This window comes from Rhizophagus irregularis, chromosome 22 (assembly GCF_026210795.1).
Source record: "Rhizophagus irregularis chromosome 22, complete sequence".
NCBI lineage: Eukaryota > Fungi > Glomeromycota > Glomeromycetes > Glomerales > Glomeraceae > Rhizophagus > Rhizophagus irregularis.
Window position 1 is genome coordinate 1,972,488 of NC_089450.1, and position 21,390 is coordinate 1,993,877.

Consider the following 21,390-nt stretch of genomic DNA (forward strand, 5'->3'; position numbering starts at 1 on the left):
TTTAGCAATTAATAACTGTCATTTGTTGCTTATCACGTGATTAACTATACGTATTTTTTTAAAAAATTGATTTACATTAATGATCGACTAGTGTAAGTAGAATTTCAATTTTTGGTCTGTTAAAAAAATAAAATAATAATAAAATTCGGATAATGTAAATATCTGGAATTATCCGAGTACATATTATACGTTGTATATTCAAATTAACAATGTCAAGAACATGGAAGGACAAAACTAAAACACATTCTATTGGTAGTAGTAAAACAATAATAAAAAAAACCGAAGGGTTGTTACACAATAAAAGTGCAACATATTTCCGCCTCCATCTGTTTATCGTGTTTATCGGAGTATTTTCTTATATTAAGAATGGTGTAACACTTTATAAGTCATATTTTCTGAATAACACAGTAACACCGGTTATGCGGGGATTCATGAATTCCCCATTTTTTTTTTTTTTAAAACGATATACAATTTTGATATAAATACTCCAATAACAAGATTCTTGAAAAATAAAATAAACATTTATTTTTTTTTTTACATTTTCCTATAAAATTTACACTATTTTTTTTCTTAAAAAAACATACCAGTAATCATGACGCAAAATTCTTCAACTGAATATTCTGAATACCACGATGCAAATAATTTTAATGATCCACCATACGAAAACGAATCTGTCACTCTCTTAACACACCCACCACTAACTCAACGCAATGTTTCTCAACAAAATAATAACTTTTCTATGCACCAAAATCTCCAAATCTTTTCTAATTCTATTAATGCATTTGAAGAAAATATTAGTAGACAACTTGAACAAGTTAATGAACTTAAAAGGTTATTAAATCAGATAAGACAATTTATTATCGCGCAACAACCATCACCACCACCACAACAAACTTCTATGCCTCATCGTATATACCGAAACCATGCCCCCAGACCTCATCCTTATTTGAATGAACGTTTAGTTTCTTCTCGTACGCCAACTATTCGTTATGGAGCACCAACGTACCGTCATACTACCGAACAACTCTCTTCACCGGATGCTCTTCATTGTCAACAAACTAACGTTCTTGCTGAGACAACCTCTTCCGATATTCAGGATTATGAATTTTGGTGAAACTTGTAATTATAACTTGTATACGGATACAGATTATATGGCTTTATAATAAAATATTAAATTATACATTTCTCAGAATTATTTCTCTTTGTTTTTTTTCTTATTCATTTTTTATACTTTATTATTTCTTTATATTTATACTATTTATATTTTTCTATGCTTAGTATTAAATAAACTTACTCATCTTATCTCATAAATACATAAGACAAATTAAGTTTTTGATTTTTATCAGGAAGTGTGAAGTTTTGTTTCATGGAAAATTTTGCATACAAGTTATGATAGTTGAGAAATTTTTTCCCGGCAATTAGAGATTAATATTCACATATCATTCTTTCGCATAAATGACAGCGGTAACATCTTGCGATTCTCTTTACTCCATTACTTCTTCCCATATTATTCCCATTCATACTCCTCTCCAGAATACAAAAGTGAAGCAAAAGTATCGATCCTGACCCTGTACGACATATTAACTTTGATCATTGGTGATTCAATATTACTTATATTGTTAGCTTATCGTAACAATTTCTAGATTCCCACGAATATTTTTTTGTTGTTGCACAGCAAACACTAAAAAACCAGGAAATAGGACCGATGAAAAGGCGTAATTTTAGAAAATAGCACCTGATGGATCAAGAGCGATACATTTGCAAAAGGGATGTGGCACGGACAACAAATATTTTTCATGAAAAATTTTCACTCACCCTCACGCGGCGGTACCGTGACGTAAAGTTACGTGTCTGTCGTTTTAATTTTTTTTTCTTTAACCTTTAACAGTGATACACGATGCATCATCAGCTTCAAGAATATCTAGAAGGAAAAAAAAACGAAATCCGCGCAACGAAAGTCATTTGTTGTCCTCCAATTCCAAAATATAGCGAATCGAGTTTTTCCAACAAAGGTTTAAATCAAATATGATTTAAAAAACTTTTTATTTAATAGAAAACTTTATGATTGATTAATTTATCAGAATTCTATTAATAATTACTCCATTCCTTATTTTTTTTAAAAACATATAAAAAATATATATATATATATATATATATACTGTACATAAATGATATATGTACGCCATATTATAACACTTTAGAACATATTTTCTAACATGTAAAAAATTTTCAAAGTTTTCCAAAAAGGTACTCATTTTTTCAATATTGCAAAAAAAAAAAAAAAAAAAATATTTAATTTATCAAGTAGTTACTGATACTTTTTAGTACCTGAAGAAACACCTATACAAAAACTTGCCCGAAAATGGGGTAAAAGTATGTATGATACAAACATTAATAATCAATAATCCAATTTTAGATGCAATCATCGAGTAATATTTCCTATGTATTTAGTGCCATTGGATCTACCCGTTGCGCTTAGAGATGATAATATAGCCAAGATTGCACTTTATGCCGTGAAAAAAGTAATGGCAGTCGAGGATCCTGCGATTGTTATACAATGGAATTTCGCAGGATTCAACGATGTTCCCGCGGTGCCCGGATTTAGAAACGGTGATATGAACCAATCAAAGCAAGCTATAGTCACACACTTTATAGAACATGGAGGAGTAGATGTCAAAAATTTAAATACTGTATTTGTGTTTAGAAGTAATAATGAACTTGGAGAGGCCGAAAACAAACTTCCAAAATGGTATGAAAAAATTTCATTATATATAAATTTATAACTGAATTCCATACACATGTTTTTCTTATTCTTTATTATAGGGTTCGCCATCAGAATGGTGTCCCGGATGTTTGTGAATCTGCAGTAATTCACAAAGTGACATCATCAGGTCAAATTGATGTTACAATTTTCAGGTATGCATTTAATCGATAATAGAATGTAGTGAAATTAACGTATGTACTTCATCATAAGTTCTGTTTATACGAGTTTTAATAAAGTATTTTTAATAAAATAAGAATCATTTCATAATTTTTATCGATCATATATTAACATAATTATTGTTTCAAAACTATTAATAAAATGTAATTGTAATTTATTATAATAAATCTCGAAAAATCGTAATCGTTTTATTAGAAGATTTATTTAGTATATCTTTTGAAGTACATGATTTGAGAATTTTTTTGTGGTACTTTTGATGATTTAGTTTTTAAAAGGGCAAGTAATTAAACCATATCTATATTAACCAAAAAACTGATCTATTGTGGGTACTTATTTTTACGATTAGCGTAAATTATAAAGTTAACGATCGATAATAATACACTAATAGGAAAAAGAATCACAAACGTGATTGCTACAATTTTATTTGACATGTATATAAAGACTTACTTAATAATTTAAATCGGCATCCTGAATACACTTTTACCATAGTGTACGGTGAACTTTCTTTAATGACTATTCTGTTACTCATGAATTTATTATTTTTAAATATAATTCCATCAAATTATTTTGATTTAAATAGTTTTATAAGCATTAAAAATAGAGCTTCGAATCTGACCTGGCAGATCGGGTGACCCCACGGGTTGTCCAGAAATATTCATCAAATTCATGACCCGTATTACAAACCATTCATACCCCAGTGTAAAGGGTAGTCCTGTGGTCATGGTAAACTACGGATACTAAAACGGCGAATTGTATTCCGAAATAATGTGCCATCACCCGGGCACCCACACCTCTACCTTCTATATTGTAAAGCTGATCTATTTTTGTTCCTTTGGATTTGGTAACATATCTTTTTGTATTATTAGGTTTAATGACATTATTAATTTTTTCGAAGTTGTTATATTCAATTATATAACCAGTATCGAATGTGGTTTAATATAAAAAAGTATCCCATTGATTATGATGATTATATAATAATAATAATAAACACCAAAACAACACAGGGATAAAAATAATTTGCAGGGGAGGAAAAAATGCACAGCTCTAATAGCACACCCATTATTTTTATTTCACCTTTCTTTGCTACATGTCCATGATTCATTTTTTCTTTAAATAAAAAGTTCCATAATGACTCAATGCAAATAGGGAGCTTGTGAAGGTTATACAACTAAAATTTATAGAGAAAGAAATTAATGAACAAAGTAGATACCCTGTATAATATGGAAGAAATAATTGTACTTACCCTTTTAAAAAATAATATCGTTGTTCAATCCAGTAGTGTATTCATCGTAATTTTTCCCACAAATATTACATCCATATTGTTCACAATTTATGATCTTGATTTCTCGAGATTTGGTTCAAATTATCCATTATAGATAATGACGAATTCCACTTTCGACAGCTTTCGACAGGCTGGTTTGAATCTTTAACTCTCATGGAGAACATTAACCAAAAACAGCTGATAAATTCTTTTGAATTTCATTGTTAGGTGACAATATAGTTCGGAGAATCTAATACCACAGTTTGCTGCAATATAAATCTGGCTAACTGACTTAAATAATGTAAGTTACTATGACGGTTCTCTAAAATATCTCAAAATCTTAAAATAGGCACGTTAAACAAGTGAGTTTGAATGAAACTTTTATGTTTTCAACTCATTTAACGTTGAACTGAACCAATACTTACATACAGTAAGTACGTTCTAATAATTAGGCGTAGTAAATGTAAAAAATTTTTACATCGGATGACTGAAAAAAATAGATTGGAATAAAAGATTGTTCACCCATATACTCTGGCCTTTGTGGAAGCACTTTTGTAAGGCTCAGCATTAAATAATAATTTATCTATGTTCTTAATATTAATAACGTCTTCCTTCATCTCAGAAGAAATCCTTGATGAGTCTCTGTATAATCTAATTATTATGCGCTCTTTTTTAACTAATTAAAAATATATCCTGGGCTTTAGGGTATATCCATACCCTTCAAAGAGTGGAAGAGAGTAATTATGTGTAAAATTGGTCTTTAATATGCTGACTATAGGGAGAAATATAATTCTGCTGGAGCTGATTCCCAGAATAAGGTGTAAAAACGTTACTCTTTTGTAAAGTTGAGCCTCTGTATAATCTAATTATTCTGTGCTCTTCCCTCTCCTTTTTTAACTTATTATTAAGAATATATCCTAGGCTTTAGGGGTATATCTATACCCTTCAAAGCGTGGAAGAGAGTAATTCCGTGTAAAATTGTTCTTTAATATGCTGACTATAGGGAGAAATATAATTCTAAATTGGAGCTGATTCCCGGAATAAGGTGCAAAACGTTACTCTTCTGTTAGGATGAGCCTCTGTATAATCTAATTATTCTGTGCTCTTCCCTCTCCTTTTTCAACTTATTAAGAATATATCCTGGATTTTAGGGTATATCTATACTCTTCAAAGCCCAGAATAAGGTGCAAAAACGTTACTCTTCTGTAAGAATGTAAGGATGGACATCTTAGAGATACTTGTATAATAAATATCATTGATGTGGCTAAATCTTACCTCATAAAAGTCTATAAAGTAGGATTTTGAGTATTGTTGTTGTTTGAATTATTTAATTTGAAACATTTTAAAGTTAGGGGTTGAGTCTAAAAGCGGATATCTTGGCCATTAAGGACAAGAACTTCAGAAGTACTTGTGAACCATCAGGATATTCTTCAAGAATTTTACGTAAACAATTAGTATAAGTTCATACGATATCATATTCAGTTGTTGAACATGATTTGAGAACGTTGTTGTATCCCGGACGTCTCGCGGTAAATAGCAAATTGTTGCATAAAAGACACCATAGTTCCGTCATATGGCTGAAACCAATCAAGGCTCAGCATTAAACCGAGGTGCGAGTCGGACACTTTAATTTGATAAATTTTTTTTTTAGTATTGAATCTAATGTTTGATATAAATACAATAAAAAATAAATTCATGGTAAACGTGAGAACTTTTTAAAAAAAAAAAATTGTAAAAATTTTTTACCTATAACTTTAAGAATCGTGTAAATATTTATGACATTTTTGAAAAAAAAAAACATTTTCCATTAACTATATTTATAAATTCAAGAATAATTACTTATTCTTCAATGTCTATAAACTATAAAAATGATCATTAATCAGAATTTTTCTCAGAAAATTTTTTATAAGGTAAAAATTATCATGTTCTCCTTATGTAAAGATTAAATAGATTAAATAATTCATCAAATCTGGCTCTTGATCAATTCATAATAATTACAGTTCATATGTTGTTTAAAGAATCTTTTTAACACTTTTTCCTTTGTACGAACATCCTTTTCTCAACATAATTCCATAATAAATTCCTTCTTTTGCTCTATAATATTTTCACTATAAAATTATTAAAATAAAAATTTTAAAATATGAAAAATAAAAGTAAAAAATCAATATAAAAGTCACGTTAAAAAGAAATATTATTTACCAATTTTTCATTTTCAAGAGAATACGTAAGAAATATAGTTTTAGATCTTACAAAAGGTTCATTAATATATCGTTAATGTTTGAAGATGACTCAAGGTATTTTGTTGACGATATTTAAAAATGTGATGGGTAAAGAATCTTCAAAAGGTTTTCCCAACCAGTTTGAACTTTTATGATAACCACCACGTGAAAAATAAAGACGACTAGTCTTTTTTCAAGTAAATAGTATTACGTTAACAAGAGCATTTTGTTTTAACCTTACTTTTTCGTCTCTATTCTCGTAACGTTTAGAGTAAGATTATCGGTCGTTTACGCAATTGAATACAGTCCTAAATAAATTACCTTATTTGACTAATTTGATCGTATTTCATTAAAATTCACGTGAATAATTTGAATTTTAGAGAGAAACTAAACTAAATTCAGGAAGTTACATCAACAAAAATGGAGAAATGTAATACTTTTTATAACTAAAAAAATATGTTCCGATGCAAAATTTATGTACGAAATTAATTAAAAAAAAGACCGAAATAATTTTTTTTTTTTCAAACTTTGATTCGTTTCATTCTTTTCACACTTTTTTTTTTAAAAAAAAAATAATAATTTTTTTTTAGATAATTTATTGATAATTTTTTTGACTTTTTGTAAGGGATTTATATACAAATTTATATACAATACAAATTTATAAACAATGGCCGATTGTTCTGACCCTGAAATTCGTACGTATCAAAAAAAAATAAAATAAAATAAAATATATATATCAATAGTTGATCTTTAATGGTAATCATTATAATCATTATTGTCTAATATAATGAAATAACTAATATATTCATAGGTGAAGCATATGATGAAGTACGGGATGATAAAAATCCAACAAAATGGTAATTTAATAACATATTCTATTTTAATGATAATATTATTTATTTTATTTATATTTCCCTATATTAAACGGTAATTATAATAGGTTACTTCTTCAATATGCATCAGATAAATCCGATAAATTGGTGCTAAAATCAAAGGGAACAGAAGGATTAAAAGAATTTGTTGATTCACTAGATGAGAATCAAGCAGCATTTGGTTATGTAAGAATTAATGTATCAAATGATGAATTATCTGTAAGAACAAAATTCATTTTTGTTACATGGATTGGAAGTGGTGTTAAAGTTATGAGAAAAGCCAAATTATCTGTACATGTTAGTGATGTAAAAAACATTCTTCGGGTGAGTGTTTTTATATGATTTTTATTTTATTAATATTCTGAAATAATTCATTATTTACTTTTCTTTTTTTTTAAGGTATATGCTATTGATGTTAATGCTCGTGATAAATCGGAATTTAATGAGGAAGAAATTCTCGTACAACTTAGAAGAGCTGGTGGTGCAAATTATGATAGACAAGCTCACGATTATTAAATAGAGAGGGGGAAAATTTTAGTTATTAAAAAATTATTACTATTTATTTATTTGATTTTTTTTTTTAAAAAAAAAAATTAATATATATATATAATTTTTTATATTGACTTAATTTATATATATATATTTTGTTTATTTATTTATAGATCAATGAATTTCTTTTTTATTTTCAATATCTTTTTGAGATGTTAAATAATTTTTTTTGGTGATGAAAGAAGGGAAGTGAAAAATTGTTATATATATAATACATGTTATTTGAATAGATTGATCTTTTTTTTTAAAGTTGTAAATTATTTTCTTTTTTTCTCCTATTTTATAAAGTGTTCTATTTTATTATATTAAATAAAAAAAAAAATTAAGAAAGTTAGAAATTGTCATGTGATTTAGATTAAAATTCTATTGGATTAACGTAAATACAACGCAACACCGAATTTGATTGGGTAAAGAATTTTGTGTACCAAATCGATGGGAAAATTACATTCGGATATCCCCTCAATCTTTCTTGCAAAAAATCGTAGTGAAACGTTACAAACCTATAATGTCAATACGCCATTATTATGTCATTATACAATTACATCATGAATACTCAACTAAAACCTAAAAATTTTTGTGAAATTTGAATATTTTTATTTGCGAATAATATGGTATAAAAATGGTTCAGTAATCCAAAAATTCGTTTTTTGTACAATGAGTTAATTTATTCGGATTATTCGGATTATATTTTATGAAAAAAAAAAACAGACAAATAAGAAATTAATACTCAAAAGACAAAAATATACGCCAAATGACGAGAGTAGAAAATTTTTTTTTGGTTTCAGAAAGTAAATCAAAACCTTAAATAGGATTCATTGCGATCCTTGATCTGAAACTTTTGAATGTAATGACTAAACATAATTTTCCCCTATTCTCCTATTCTACCTAAAGGAACGAAAGTGTGTAAAATTAGATAATAATATTAACCTAAATAACGAAATTATGTTTTTGTAATATGTATGAAACTACCAAAACAGTAGGCGTATTGAATATTCATGTTTTGATCGAATACCTATTTTTAACGCCTCCGCACGTATTCAAACGCGGTTCATTCTTATTAAGCACGGAAAATTAAATCTTTCATCCTTGAATACGGTAACTATTTATAAAATAGTGAGTTTCCATCAAATTAATATTACATATTAGTAAATTTAATTAAGTACATTAAATTTTCAAAGTAATCACGATACAGTAATTCTGTAATCACATCCAATAATCACAATAATTGATTAATCACCTTATAAAAATTTATAGAATTAAAATGAATTATTAAAGGAATAAAAAAACCTTATAAAATATAATTATTTAATTTTTTTTTAAGAGAAAAAGAAATTTCATATGTTAATTAAGTATAGAATTGTTTCAGATCTCAAAAAAAAGAAAAATCAAAACGCCTCAATCATGCAGCGTTTCAAGTTTGAAATATAAAAAAATGTTTAAATTGTAATTGTAACAATTACAATTATAATTAAATAATTAAATATGTAATCTTATCTAATTTGATTATTATTGACGAATAAAAATGATGTAGTTGATCTCATTAGATCATCATTGTCACACGAAATTTTCGCGTATAGAAACTCCGAATTACTTTTTTGAATTTTAATAACACCAAATTTAGAAACTTCATTGAATTTTATAAATTTCTTCCATTATTCTATTCTATTAATTCTAATTACTTAATTATCTCTTTCATTTATTGTTTATGTTGATAATATGATAATATGATGAATATTATCAATTTATGGAATAATAATAAAAAAAAAAAATACAATTATTTAGAAACAATTATTATTACCTTCCAAAAATAACTAAATTGTAACTACGAAACAGTTATAAACAATTGAAAATATCTAATATAAATGAGGTTAATACTTGGATGCAATTGACTCATGCTTAAAAAAAAAATCGATCTAATAATTATAAAAAGATTCTTTGATTCTGTATCAATAATTCTCTTACATTTTATGAGAATTATTTATAATTTATTGTATCTAAATTTACTTGAAAATTTTATTGGATCTACCCAAAAAATCATTTTTTTTGGTAAACATTGTATAGATTATTAAAGTAACTAACTATATTGGTTGAAGATCGATATCCAGCCCACACACACACAGTAAACAACGTACAATGATTCTTTTTATAGTAATTTCATAGTAATGTGAAGGCATGCGGTTTAAATGGGCGAAATCTAAAATGTTTTTAACCGAGACATGAAACAAAATATTTTTTAATCGATTTACCTTTTAAATATATACGGATATAAAATGATTAAGATAATGTAATGATCATAGTAAAAAATGTTTCATTGTTAAATTATTTATTTTTTTTTTCGGAAAAATAATATCCCGATTTTTTTGGTGAGGTTGATTCTATTTCCAATAAAGAAAAAAAAAATAGAACAATAAATATATCCTTTTTCATTATCTTTAATGAAGAAAAAGAAAAAAAATAATTTCATGTCCTATTTCATATTTACTATAATTTTTTTTGTTTGTTGACTAATAAGGTAATCAGGTGACATATTGAATGGAGTACAAGACGAAAATCAACTTTTTATACTATTTTTGGAGTGATATTAAACATTGACCGTTGTTTTTTTAAACGAAACTTCAATGGGATCAAGTTCTATGGGAGAACTAACTTGAAAAGGATTGACATGCTAATCATTATTTAAATGAATTATGATATCAAAGTTTATAACCTTAAAAGTATATTCTATTGATTAAAAAAATATTCTGATTTGGATTAAAATTTAGTAATAATTAAATTAACGGATTTTTTTTTTTTGATATGATACATTAATAACGATCAGAAGAAGATTAGTTAGTAATTTAATAATTTTAGTAATTTAGTAATTTAGTAATATTACTAATATTACATATTGAAAAATATTTTAAATATTTATGTCCATATATATTATATATACTTTTTTTATACTCCTTTTTTTTCGCGGAGAATGAAAGTTTAAAAGAGTTTATCAGTTAAAAAAATAGTCCAAACTTTAAAAAGTTTAATTTACGTGACTGTGATTTTACTTAACATCACTGATCATCAATAGGAATATATATACTGTATAAATAACGACCATTTTTAATTTTAATAGTAAACTTTCATTAAATTTAAATTGTTTAAATTAAAATTTTAATTTATTCTATTTACTCCTTTTTTTATATTTTATAATCATCATATTTTAATACCTTTATTAATTGTTCAGTGTTACATTATAACTATATATTTTACTAATATTATGTTTATATATAATAATAATAATAAGTCGGTTCAATCATTCCGGATTTCCTTATTTAGTGAACTCTCATTTATTTTTATTCAGATAAATAGATGCCGTGTTGTTTGATTTTTTTTTTAAGAAACAAAACATTTTTTTCTTTTTTTTTTTAAAAAAAAACAATACCTCTTTTTTCAAGAAAATAAAAAAAAATTATTATTTACATTTTTATAATTTTTTTTTTTTAACAATTAAAAAGAAACCAATAATTAAAAAGCAACCAACAATTAACCCATAGATAAAATCACGCAAGAAATTCATAATATGGATACTTCAGAAACTCATAATATGGATATTTCAGAAACTCACAATATGGATGTCTCAGAAACTCATAATATGGATATTTCAGATGTTCAACCATTACAACAATTCGTTCATAATGATGATGAATATCAAGTTGATATACCACATTTTACAAATCCTGTAACAAAATCATTCATAAGCGAATCTTGGTTAATAGAGAAAGATTTGGATGTAATACTTTCAAATATTTCAAATATTCAATCTACTCAAACTCAAATTGCTATTGCTACTTCAAAAAGACAAGAAAATTCTTTGATTTCAACTCGTGATTCGATAATGGATTCCACGAGAAATTTATTAAATGATACAAAAAATAGAATAAAAACACTCGAATTACAAGATTTAAGAATAAGTAGAAATTCTATTACTTGGGAAGATTTTGAATTAAGAAAACAACGTGTAACTCATCTTAAAGAAAAATTCGTCACTTGTTTACAAACTTATAGAAAGATTGAAAATATTTATATGAAACAACAAAAAGAACGTTTGAGTAGACAATATAAAATTGTTTATCCTGATGCAAAAGATGAAGAGATCGATGAATATTTAAAAAATCCTACTGATCAACCCGTATTTCTTAGTAGTCGAAGAAGTATTATTGATTCAAAAAATGTTTTAGAAGAAGTGAATAAACGTCATCATGATATTAAAAAGATTGAACAAACTATTTCTGAACTTGTCGCTTTATTTGAAGAAATTCAATTGCAAGTTGAATTACAAGATGAAATTATCATTTCAATAACGGATGAAGTAAAAACTGTTGAAGTTACCACTAGAGAAGCCAAAGTTGAATTAGAGAAAGTTGAAGTAGTAAATAAAAGTTCAAGAAAGTTAAAATGGTTATGTGCTCTATTTACTTTAATTCTTTTTGGTATTATAATATTAATAGTAATCCTTATTACAAATAATAAGATGAATCATTAATTCATCATCATAATTAATTTTTCTGGACGTGTATATTTTTTGTATTGTATGAACTTTTTTTTTTGATATGTAATATAATAAATCATGTGTTATTTTCACATGTTTTTTTTTCTTTTTTGTTGATATATAAATAGAAGGTATATTTTTAGATATTTTTTTAATTTAACCTAATATGGGAAATAGGCTGAAGCGGATATATGCATCCGAGTGATCCGATTTGTGGGGTAAAAAAAATTGGTAGTAATATATTAATGTAGTATAGTATCTTATGTCAAGTACGAAAATTTTTACTTAATTGAGAAATAATAAATAGTTTTTTGTTAGTCAAACAATAAATAAATATGCCAATTTTGGGTGTATAGTCAAACATGATGACATATATGTTCATGTAATTTAAGTATTCTTTTAGCTAATGGTATCCGGAATTCAACATTTCATTATAAATAAATATTACTGTATCATACGATAATAACTATGATTTATATAGCAAAAGCAAATGGTTCTTTTTAGGTCTATGAGAAAGGTGCATTAAAAAATTTTTTCTATCCCCTCCCTTACGCCCTATCATACTAATTACTAATCCATTCTCCTTTTTATTAAAATTTAAAGTTAATAACTATAAAATAAATCGGTCGTCGGTTCTTGGATTCTTTAATTTTAACCCCTTACTTAACTCCGACAATAAATAGGAGTACATCAAAATTTCAAAGAGCATATAGCTAACAAAAATTCTCTTTAATGAAATCAAACCGATGTCTAAATCAAGCAATAAATGATATCATTACAACGCATTTCGTTAAAGTAAATATTGCTCAATTTAGAATATTTACCGGGATTTTTATTATTAGAAAAAGATATGCGTATTTATTGGAAACATTGTACATTTAATAGTATCTTATATACCTGAAATAAATCGAAGCCATCCATATAAGTGCTCATAATTTAGCTCTGAATTTAACTCCGAAATTTAGCACTCGTGACGTATACTCAACTTATAATATTTTATATTAAAAATACTTAATTATCACCTAATGCTTATTCATAATAAATGACCATGGAAATAATATATCATTGTATGGTAATTCCGCAGTTTGTGGATCCGTGCGTTTCACGAGGATTGTCAGTTTACAATAATAGTCAATAGTCAATACCGGTATAAAACTTGAATGCTTTGTTTTTTTTGGTTTAGCATCAAGTGATCAAATTCATCGGTTGTTTAAAAACAATTTTTTTTTTTATTTTTTTTTTAGAAATAAATATAACGATTATTACAATGCCATTCTCTTTCAATATAGCAAATCCGTGCCATTTTTTTTAAGTTTTTTTAGATCTTTACTAAATTGTATTCTAATATAAATTTATGTAAATCATAATAAATTTAATGTTTCCCTTTTACTATTTTTGATTATTATCTCATCGATTTTATTGATTTTATTTGTGTTTTTCTATAAACAAAACAATCAATTTCTAATAGTTTTACCTTAATATTGTTTTAAAATATATTTTACTTTAAAATATCTTTTGGTTAGAGTAGTTAGAGTAGTGACATTTTCGAAAATATACGACTTTGCGATGTTATCACGCGATTTCTAGTATTATCACTTTTTGCACGAATTTTAATCATTTTTTCTTGTTACATATAATACATATAAAAAATTTAAGGATACCGGATTTTCCGCATAAGTATTACACCTATTAGGTATACAGTATATTGGGTACCCAATATGTTTAAAATAGATTGCTTCCGCATTAGTGAATTATAAAGCAAATCATCTATTTTTGATTGTTAAATTTATAAAATTGCAAATTTGACAATTCTAATTTTAAATCTATATATTGAGAGAATAAGACTTGTTCATAACTCATAAACATACATGTAATCAAAAGTTTTATTTTTAAATCTCAGTTAAAGTCACATTTATATCTTGACCGGACGTATTATTCCTTTACGACTTGGTAAAATCTTCCTGCAAAGATATTACTATGCAAACTACATATAGTACTACTGCATAACTGCATGTATTAAATTATTATGCATACTGTATAATTTTGTCAGATTACTTTTTAGAATTTTTAGTTATTTCAGAATTTTTTTAACAATTCCAGAACATGAATGCATTTAGAAAAAAATTTTCTAAATTTATAAAATCGTTACATCATCATAAAAATAATATGGAGTATATATTACATTTAACTTTGAAACAAAGTATAAAAAAGATGTAATTATACATTTATAAAAAAGTGCATTTAAAAAAAGAATTAATTGTAAATAAATAATTATTTAATCCAAAAAGGAAATAATTAATAAAGTTATATAAAAATAATTATTTAACTAATCCAATTTAAATATTTAAATTAAAAAAAAAATATGTTGTTTTTTTAATACTGTATATGTATATAATAATAAGGGGGTTATGTATTACCCTGTCGCCATAACATTTACCCCAGTATCACCGACACTTTTATAATTAAAATTCCACCCCCACGTGACCGGTGACATTTAAAGGGATGTGAAAATAATAATTTTGTGAGGCAAAAAAAAACCGATGACAGACAATTTCCCGACAACCATTTTCCCAACATAACCTTTGTCCGACAACAATTGCCCGACAAGACTTGTTCCCAACATAACATTATCCCGACATGATATTATCCCGACATGACATTATCCCGACGTGACATTATTCCGACGTGACATTATCCTGACATGACATTATTCCGACAACCTATATCAGGATTTGCTTTATTTAAATAAATTTACTTAACTGAATTATAGAGGTAAATAAAAGACATTTTATTAAAAATTTTCATTTTTATTTATAATTAAATAAAAAATTTTATTTGCTTTTTTTTAAAAAAATAATTACGTAAAAAATTTTTATTTTTTTTTATGTAACAATAATCACTATATTTATATATTAATAATAAAAGTATAAAAGTTTTAATGCAATAGTTTTGATAATTTAATTACTATAAAGTTAATTTTTCGGCAATGATTAATTTGAATTCATATGAAATCTGCTAATATAAAATTCTCATAAGAAAATTTCTTTATTAGACTAGTGTTCCCTTATAAACAACTAATTATTTTCAGAATAATATCGTCGGGATAATGTCATGTCGGGAATAAGTCTTGTCGGGAATAAGTCTTGTCGGGCAATTGTTGTTGGACAAAGGTTATGTCAGGAAAATGGTTGTTGGGAAATCGTGGTGTAACCCTAAAAAAACTAAGTCCCTCAGATAAATATAAACAGTGAAAACGCGGTGGGGTGTGATGCCGGTGATGAATATTACAAAATCACGTGGGGGTGGAAAAAGTGTCGGTGATACTGGGGAAGATCGCCATAACGACCTTATCACGTGATTTAATAAAATTTTTGATTGGCTAATTTTATGAAAAATTTTATTATTTTTTTTTTAACTCCTAAAAAAAAACTTAAAACTTAGCCAAAAAAACTAATCTAATTTTATTTGATTTTATAATTTAATTTCTTAAATAAAAAAAGAATAAATAAGGAAAAGAAAAGAGAAAAAAGGAACAAAATGGAAAGAAATAAAGGAAGAAAAAGAAAAAAAAAACAAAGGAAAAAAGAAAATAAAAGGATAAGAAAAACTTTATTAAAAATGGCCAATTTTTTTATAATAATTTTAAAATACTACTAAAATACATTTAATATTATTAAATGTTTTTATTATACTTTTGTTATTACTTATTAGATGGAAAATGTATATAAATCCAGATAAGATTCTTAAAGAAATTTTAATTTATAGGATTTGGAATTTTAATAAGACATATAATTTGTATATGTTAGTAAAAGATTTTGTACATATAGATTTGGTTAACTTATTCAAGAATTAAGAGTTTTAGAATATTAGATAAAAAAAGAATAAGTTTTATTAGACAGTTTAATTAACAAATTGATTTTTGATTTAAAATTTTTATATAGGAGTATATTAGGAATGTTAAATTAGTTGATTTAGAACATTAGAAAGGAATTAATACTAAGATGAAAAAATTGGTCAACAAATCTAAATTAGTGATCAACAAAGTCGATAAAATAGTAAGTTACATTGGGAACTATAGAATAGCTTGGTGTTTAAATGGGAAGGTTATTAGTTAAAATTTTATCTTTTATGATATATCACCTTTGATCTCAAGGTGAAAGGTCAGTCACTCAGTCTTTTTCTTTGGGAGAGGCAGTATATTAATAATGTTTAAATTATTTAGAATGCTTTATTTTATTTTACTTTTGTAAATATATTGTATTACTTTAACATTTTTATCAATAAATATGATTATACCTTTACATGGAAACAAATATATATATATATATATAAATCATAATGGCCTTTTGGTCATTTATATTAAAACTCAAAAAATTAACATCTAGTAATCTAATTTTAATAAATTGTAAAGCTTAATGAATTATAATGTTTGAAGTTTATATTTGACAATAAAATATAATACTAAAAATATTTTAACTTTTTAAAAAAAATACAATTTAGAAAAATAAACTGATAACTTTATTTTTAAAATAAACTTTATCAAATTACCAGTTAAATTTTAAAAAAAATTTATATAAAAAATTATAAGCATTTAAAATTGCATGATTTTTATATAATTGGTTCAAATTTAAAACAAATATATTAGTCAAAATTTATAATAATTCAGATTGACTTCATGTATTATAATAATGCCAACCTAAATTATTATATTATGCCCCAAGTTGACGATTACCTCAAATCAATGATCGGCCTAAATTATTAGCCTATCTTTATAATGCCTCAAGAATTTTTAAAGCATTACTTTTCACATATAGTAATCATCGATGATTATTATCAATTTGGGACATATTGAGATTTGGATTATAACAATTATAACCTAAATCAAATATAATTTTTTCAAAAAATAAATTTTTATTAATATATGACTTTATAAATAATAACTGCTTTAGTGATTTCACATAGATTTATTTTTTTTAAATCGTTCTGTGGTACATACAGTTAAATTAGTTAAATAACGGAACTTAATCGATGAAAATTTTATATAAATATCCAGATTATTTGTTCTGATAAAAATTTTCTTTCGTACTGATCAATAATCATGAACTGGTCTGTTATTTAAGGGTTAGAACTCAGAAGTTAACTAAAAGTAATTTTGCTGTATTTAATCATAATAAATAATAAAATGTCAGATTAAAATTTTTTGATACTCGAAAATATCCTGGCAAATAATCAACATGAAATAAGGTATTTGTTTGACATGATAACTGACATATGCATTGTGGTATGACTTAAAATTATCAATAATACATACAATATGATGTATCTATGACTCAAGATTATTAATACTTAAAATATGTATATAATGTTCTGCAAATTTAGTATCTTTTTCCTTAAAGTTTTTAATTATATTGCAAGTATTGCGACATCATGGTCTTTTGTTTTGTCATAGGTAACAGCGTTAATACTGCTTTCGAGGTTATAGAAGACGAAAAAACTACCATTTCAAGACTCAAGGAAATAATTTTTGGAAAAAATCAAAAATGTTTCAGTGATATTGATGCAAATAAGTTGCGTCTTTGGAGAGTTAATATTCCTTGGGACAGTGGCGATAAACTGGGAAAACTAGAACTACTTCGAACTAGATCTTCTAATGAAGATATCATTATACAAAAACTCGGAGGCGAACTGTTATATCCTAATATGGATATTGGTAACATCTTTACGCAGGATTCCAAAGACATTCAGATTATTGTGCAATTACCATCTTTACCTGCTATCACTGGTAAGTGTCTCACAATAGTTTACCTCTCAAACAAGAAATTCGCATTATCTCACATATTTTTTTATTCGATTAGGAAAGAGAAAAATGGTAGAGGATGAGGAAGATGAATTCCAGGCAAAAAAAGAAAAACTCAAAAGAATTCAATTTCATATTCCAGCTGGGATACTACGTGGGAGTTTAGAAATGCACCAACAAGGTATTTTTTTTCTTTTAACACTGATTTTTATTTTAGAATAAAAAAATCCTAACTTGTTTTGCATTTTTTCCAGATGAGGAAAAGTTTCAAAATTTAATAAATAGCTTACCAAATATTAATATACAGGATAAGGTATTCAAAATTCCAAGATTACCAGGAGATAATGAAGATACGTATATTTATAACCGAGAGTGTTATAAATATTTATGCAATTTTATACTCGAAGATACAAAATTCAGGCGATACCTTATAACTGGAAATCCAGGTATTGGGAAAACCTTCTTTGGAAGGTTAATGCTAATAGAGCTTCTTAAAAGGAATAAATCAGTTTTATTAGATTGTGAAACCTTTACAGTTTGGATTCATCCTACAGGTGAAATATACACTGTAGTGAACAAGACACAATACAGGCAAATGGCGGAACAACCAAATGTTTGGTGTATAATCGACGGAAAAAGAGACCAAGTGGGTCATGATTTTTCTAATGGAAAGTTAATTATGGTGAGTTCACCAAAGAAAGCAATAGTCAGAGATTTTGCAAAACAGTGGTGCAGAAGTCTTTACATGCCAACATGGAATGAGAATGAGCTTGAAGAATGTTGGAATAATCTATATAGAAAAAGTGGAAAATTTACTCTAAAATCAGTAAAAGATAAGTTCAAGTTATGTGGTGGGATTGCACAATGGATCTTTAATGATCATCAATCACTGTCAGATATTGATTCAGTTATCAAGCAAGCGCTTATATCAGTTGAACTGAACATGCTCTATAATCAAGCTAAAGACTTCTCAGATGATGAATATACTTACAAACTAATTCATATAAATACCAACATTAAAAGAACAGATGAAGCTGAACCATACACCGAATCCTTCTACTTTTTTGCGTCAGATAATGTTGCAAAACAATGCTTAAAAAAGTTTAAAAAAAATTATAAACAGCGTCTTTGTAGTTTTATTGAGAGTACAAAGAATATACCAGAAATGAGATCTCTCTGTGAACAGTTATTCAAATTAGTATCACATGAAATTCTTCGTCAAGAAAAAGTCTTTCCGGTACATAAACTCACAGATGATGGTAAATTAGAACCTGAAACAACTATTACTTTGGAATCTCTGAAAGAAATTTTCTTCAATAATTTTAGCGATATCAAAGAAAATATCAGATAAACCAAAAAATATATTATTGGCAAACTTTCAAGATTTTTGAAACCATTGATAGTTATATTCATCACAATAAACTATTTCAAGTTACTGTTGCTAAGTCACATGAGTGGTATTAAGCAAGAAGGGTTAAGGGCAATTAAGGGTATCTTGAATTTTTCTTGTAGAATTAACTTTTACTTCGTATTACCAAAAGATGTATTTATAATATTTACAAAAGAACATAAATATCAAAAAATGGGAAAAGAAATTATAATTGATGAATGAATTACTAAAGATATAGATCAATATGCATTATGCATAGATCTTGCTCAGTATTCATTTTAAGTTTTGATCACATAATCTAATGAAATAATAAATGATTGCTTTTAATATCAATATACCTTTACTTTGTGATTTAAAGAATTCAAAGTAATAATTTCTCAAGCATAAAATGTCCTACTATTCCATACTATCTAAATCCTAATTTTTTCGCTATATGTTAACCAATTTTCAAATATATTTCGTTTCTATCTATACTAAAATTTCGCAATTATGTTTATCCAGCTCCAATATAGCTGGAATAACAAAAAAATTACCTTGACTGTATAATTGACTTGATCTTGGCTTTTTTCACAAACTATTCTATATTGAGGGCACATGCTAAGCTCTTTGTCTTATTATATCCATGACAATATAAATAGAAGCATGTAAATTAAGTTCTATCATTAAACTGATAATTTTTAAATGCGAAACTATCTTTTTTCGCATCATTTTTATTAAAAAATATTTACTAAATTAGGACATGATCAGATAGATAAATTGGCCAATAAAATTTTGTTTTCAGTGTGTTCAGTATTTTTGTAATTGTATTATCAAAATAATATCACAACAATTTTTAATGCTTTTATTATTATTTTATTATTATAATATAATTAATTTTAATACAGTCAAACCTCTATATAGTCACCTAATCAGTTCTGCAAAAATTAGTGACTATATAGAGGCTTTTACTATGATGTGATTATATAAAGGTTTTTTTATATAGTAATTATATATATTGGTATTTCCCAAAGGTGTGATTATATAGAGGAATTTTATATGATGTGACTATATGGGGTGTGATTATATAGAGGTCTGACTGTATTATTTTAATATTTTAATCTCAAAAATACCTTTATTCCTATAATATATCTTAATATATTTTAAAAATTTTACAAAATAAATGCACAATTTGTTTTGAAAGTCATTGTATCTAGATCTATAAAAATATTTTAAAAAATTGGCAATTTTAATAAAAAAGTGAAAATAAAATATAAAGTAAACAAAATAAAACAAAAAATAAAATACAAAATGAATATAAAGTAAATAAAATGGAATAGAAAATGAAATACAAAATGAAATATAAAGTAAAGAATAAATTAATGAAATATAAAGTAAAAAACAAAATAAAAATATGGGACATAAAGTAAAGAACAAAATAAAATATAAAGTAAAAAATAAACTGAAATATGAAGTAAAAAATAAAATGAAACATAAAGTAAAGAATAAAATGGAATGTAAGTAAAAGATAAAATGGAATGTGAAGTAAAGAATAAAATAAAATGTAAAGTAAAGAATAAAATGAAATATAAAGTAAAGAATAAAATGGAACATAAAAAAAATAAAAAACAAAATAGAATATAAAGAATAAATGGAATATAAAGAACAAAATGGAATAGAAAACAAAAGAGAAAAGAAATAAATAAAATGAAATAAAACAAAGTGATAGAAATAGATGGAATAAAAAAATAAGATATTATAGCATCAGAAAAATGAAATTTTTTAATCTTAATTTTTAAAATTAAAAAAATAATAAAATATTAGTAAATGTTTTATTAAAAAATCAATAAAACCTCTTTT

The 21,390-nt window shown here is 25.5% G+C and overlaps 5 protein-coding genes across 5 annotated transcripts; all 5 read left to right on the plus strand.

Moving 5' to 3' along the window:
• Positions 1 to 592: 592 nt before the first annotated feature.
• OCT59_014687 (uncharacterized protein) lies at positions 593 to 1,114 on the plus strand (the record flags this gene model as incomplete). The annotated part of the gene is made up of 1 exon (XM_025329863.2): positions 593 to 1,114. One exon carries the CDS (start codon positions 593 to 595, stop codon positions 1,112 to 1,114), a length of 522 nt encoding a protein of 173 aa, XP_025190059.1.
• A 783-nt stretch (positions 1,115 to 1,897) lies between these two features.
• Positions 1,898 to 2,935, plus strand: OCT59_014688 (uncharacterized protein; the record flags this gene model as incomplete). The annotated part of the gene is made up of 4 exons (XM_025323717.2): positions 1,898 to 2,012; positions 2,326 to 2,373; positions 2,452 to 2,749; positions 2,824 to 2,935. 4 exons carry the CDS (start codon positions 1,898 to 1,900, stop codon positions 2,933 to 2,935), a joined length of 573 nt encoding a protein of 190 aa, XP_025190058.2.
• A 4,153-nt stretch (positions 2,936 to 7,088) lies between these two features.
• OCT59_014689 (uncharacterized protein) lies at positions 7,089 to 8,152 on the plus strand (the record flags this gene model as incomplete). The annotated part of the gene is made up of 4 exons (XM_025331016.2): positions 7,089 to 7,116; positions 7,233 to 7,278; positions 7,362 to 7,617; positions 7,693 to 8,152. 4 exons carry the CDS (start codon positions 7,089 to 7,091, stop codon positions 7,807 to 7,809), a joined length of 447 nt encoding a protein of 148 aa, XP_025190057.1. The 3' UTR covers positions 7,810 to 8,152.
• A 3,094-nt stretch (positions 8,153 to 11,246) lies between these two features.
• On the plus strand, positions 11,247 to 12,741 carry OCT59_014690 (uncharacterized protein). Its single transcript, XM_025312233.2, has one exon. It carries the CDS (start codon positions 11,399 to 11,401, stop codon positions 12,359 to 12,361), a length of 963 nt encoding a protein of 320 aa, XP_025190056.1. The 5' UTR covers positions 11,247 to 11,398; the 3' UTR covers positions 12,362 to 12,741.
• Positions 12,742 to 17,794: 5,053 nt separating this feature from the next.
• Positions 17,795 to 19,515, plus strand: OCT59_014691 (uncharacterized protein; the record flags this gene model as incomplete). The annotated part of the gene is made up of 3 exons (XM_025323716.1): positions 17,795 to 18,149; positions 18,223 to 18,345; positions 18,419 to 19,515. The coding sequence occupies 3 exons, from the start codon at positions 17,795 to 17,797 to the stop codon at positions 19,513 to 19,515; spliced, it is 1,575 nt and encodes a 524-aa protein (XP_025190055.1).
• Positions 19,516 to 21,390: the final 1,875 nt, after the last annotated feature.

Excerpts from the sequence above, each read along its gene's own strand:
- OCT59_014690 (XM_025312233.2), top strand. The coding sequence starts at position 11,399 with ATGGATACTTCAGAAACTCATAATATGGATATTTCAGAAACTCACAAT.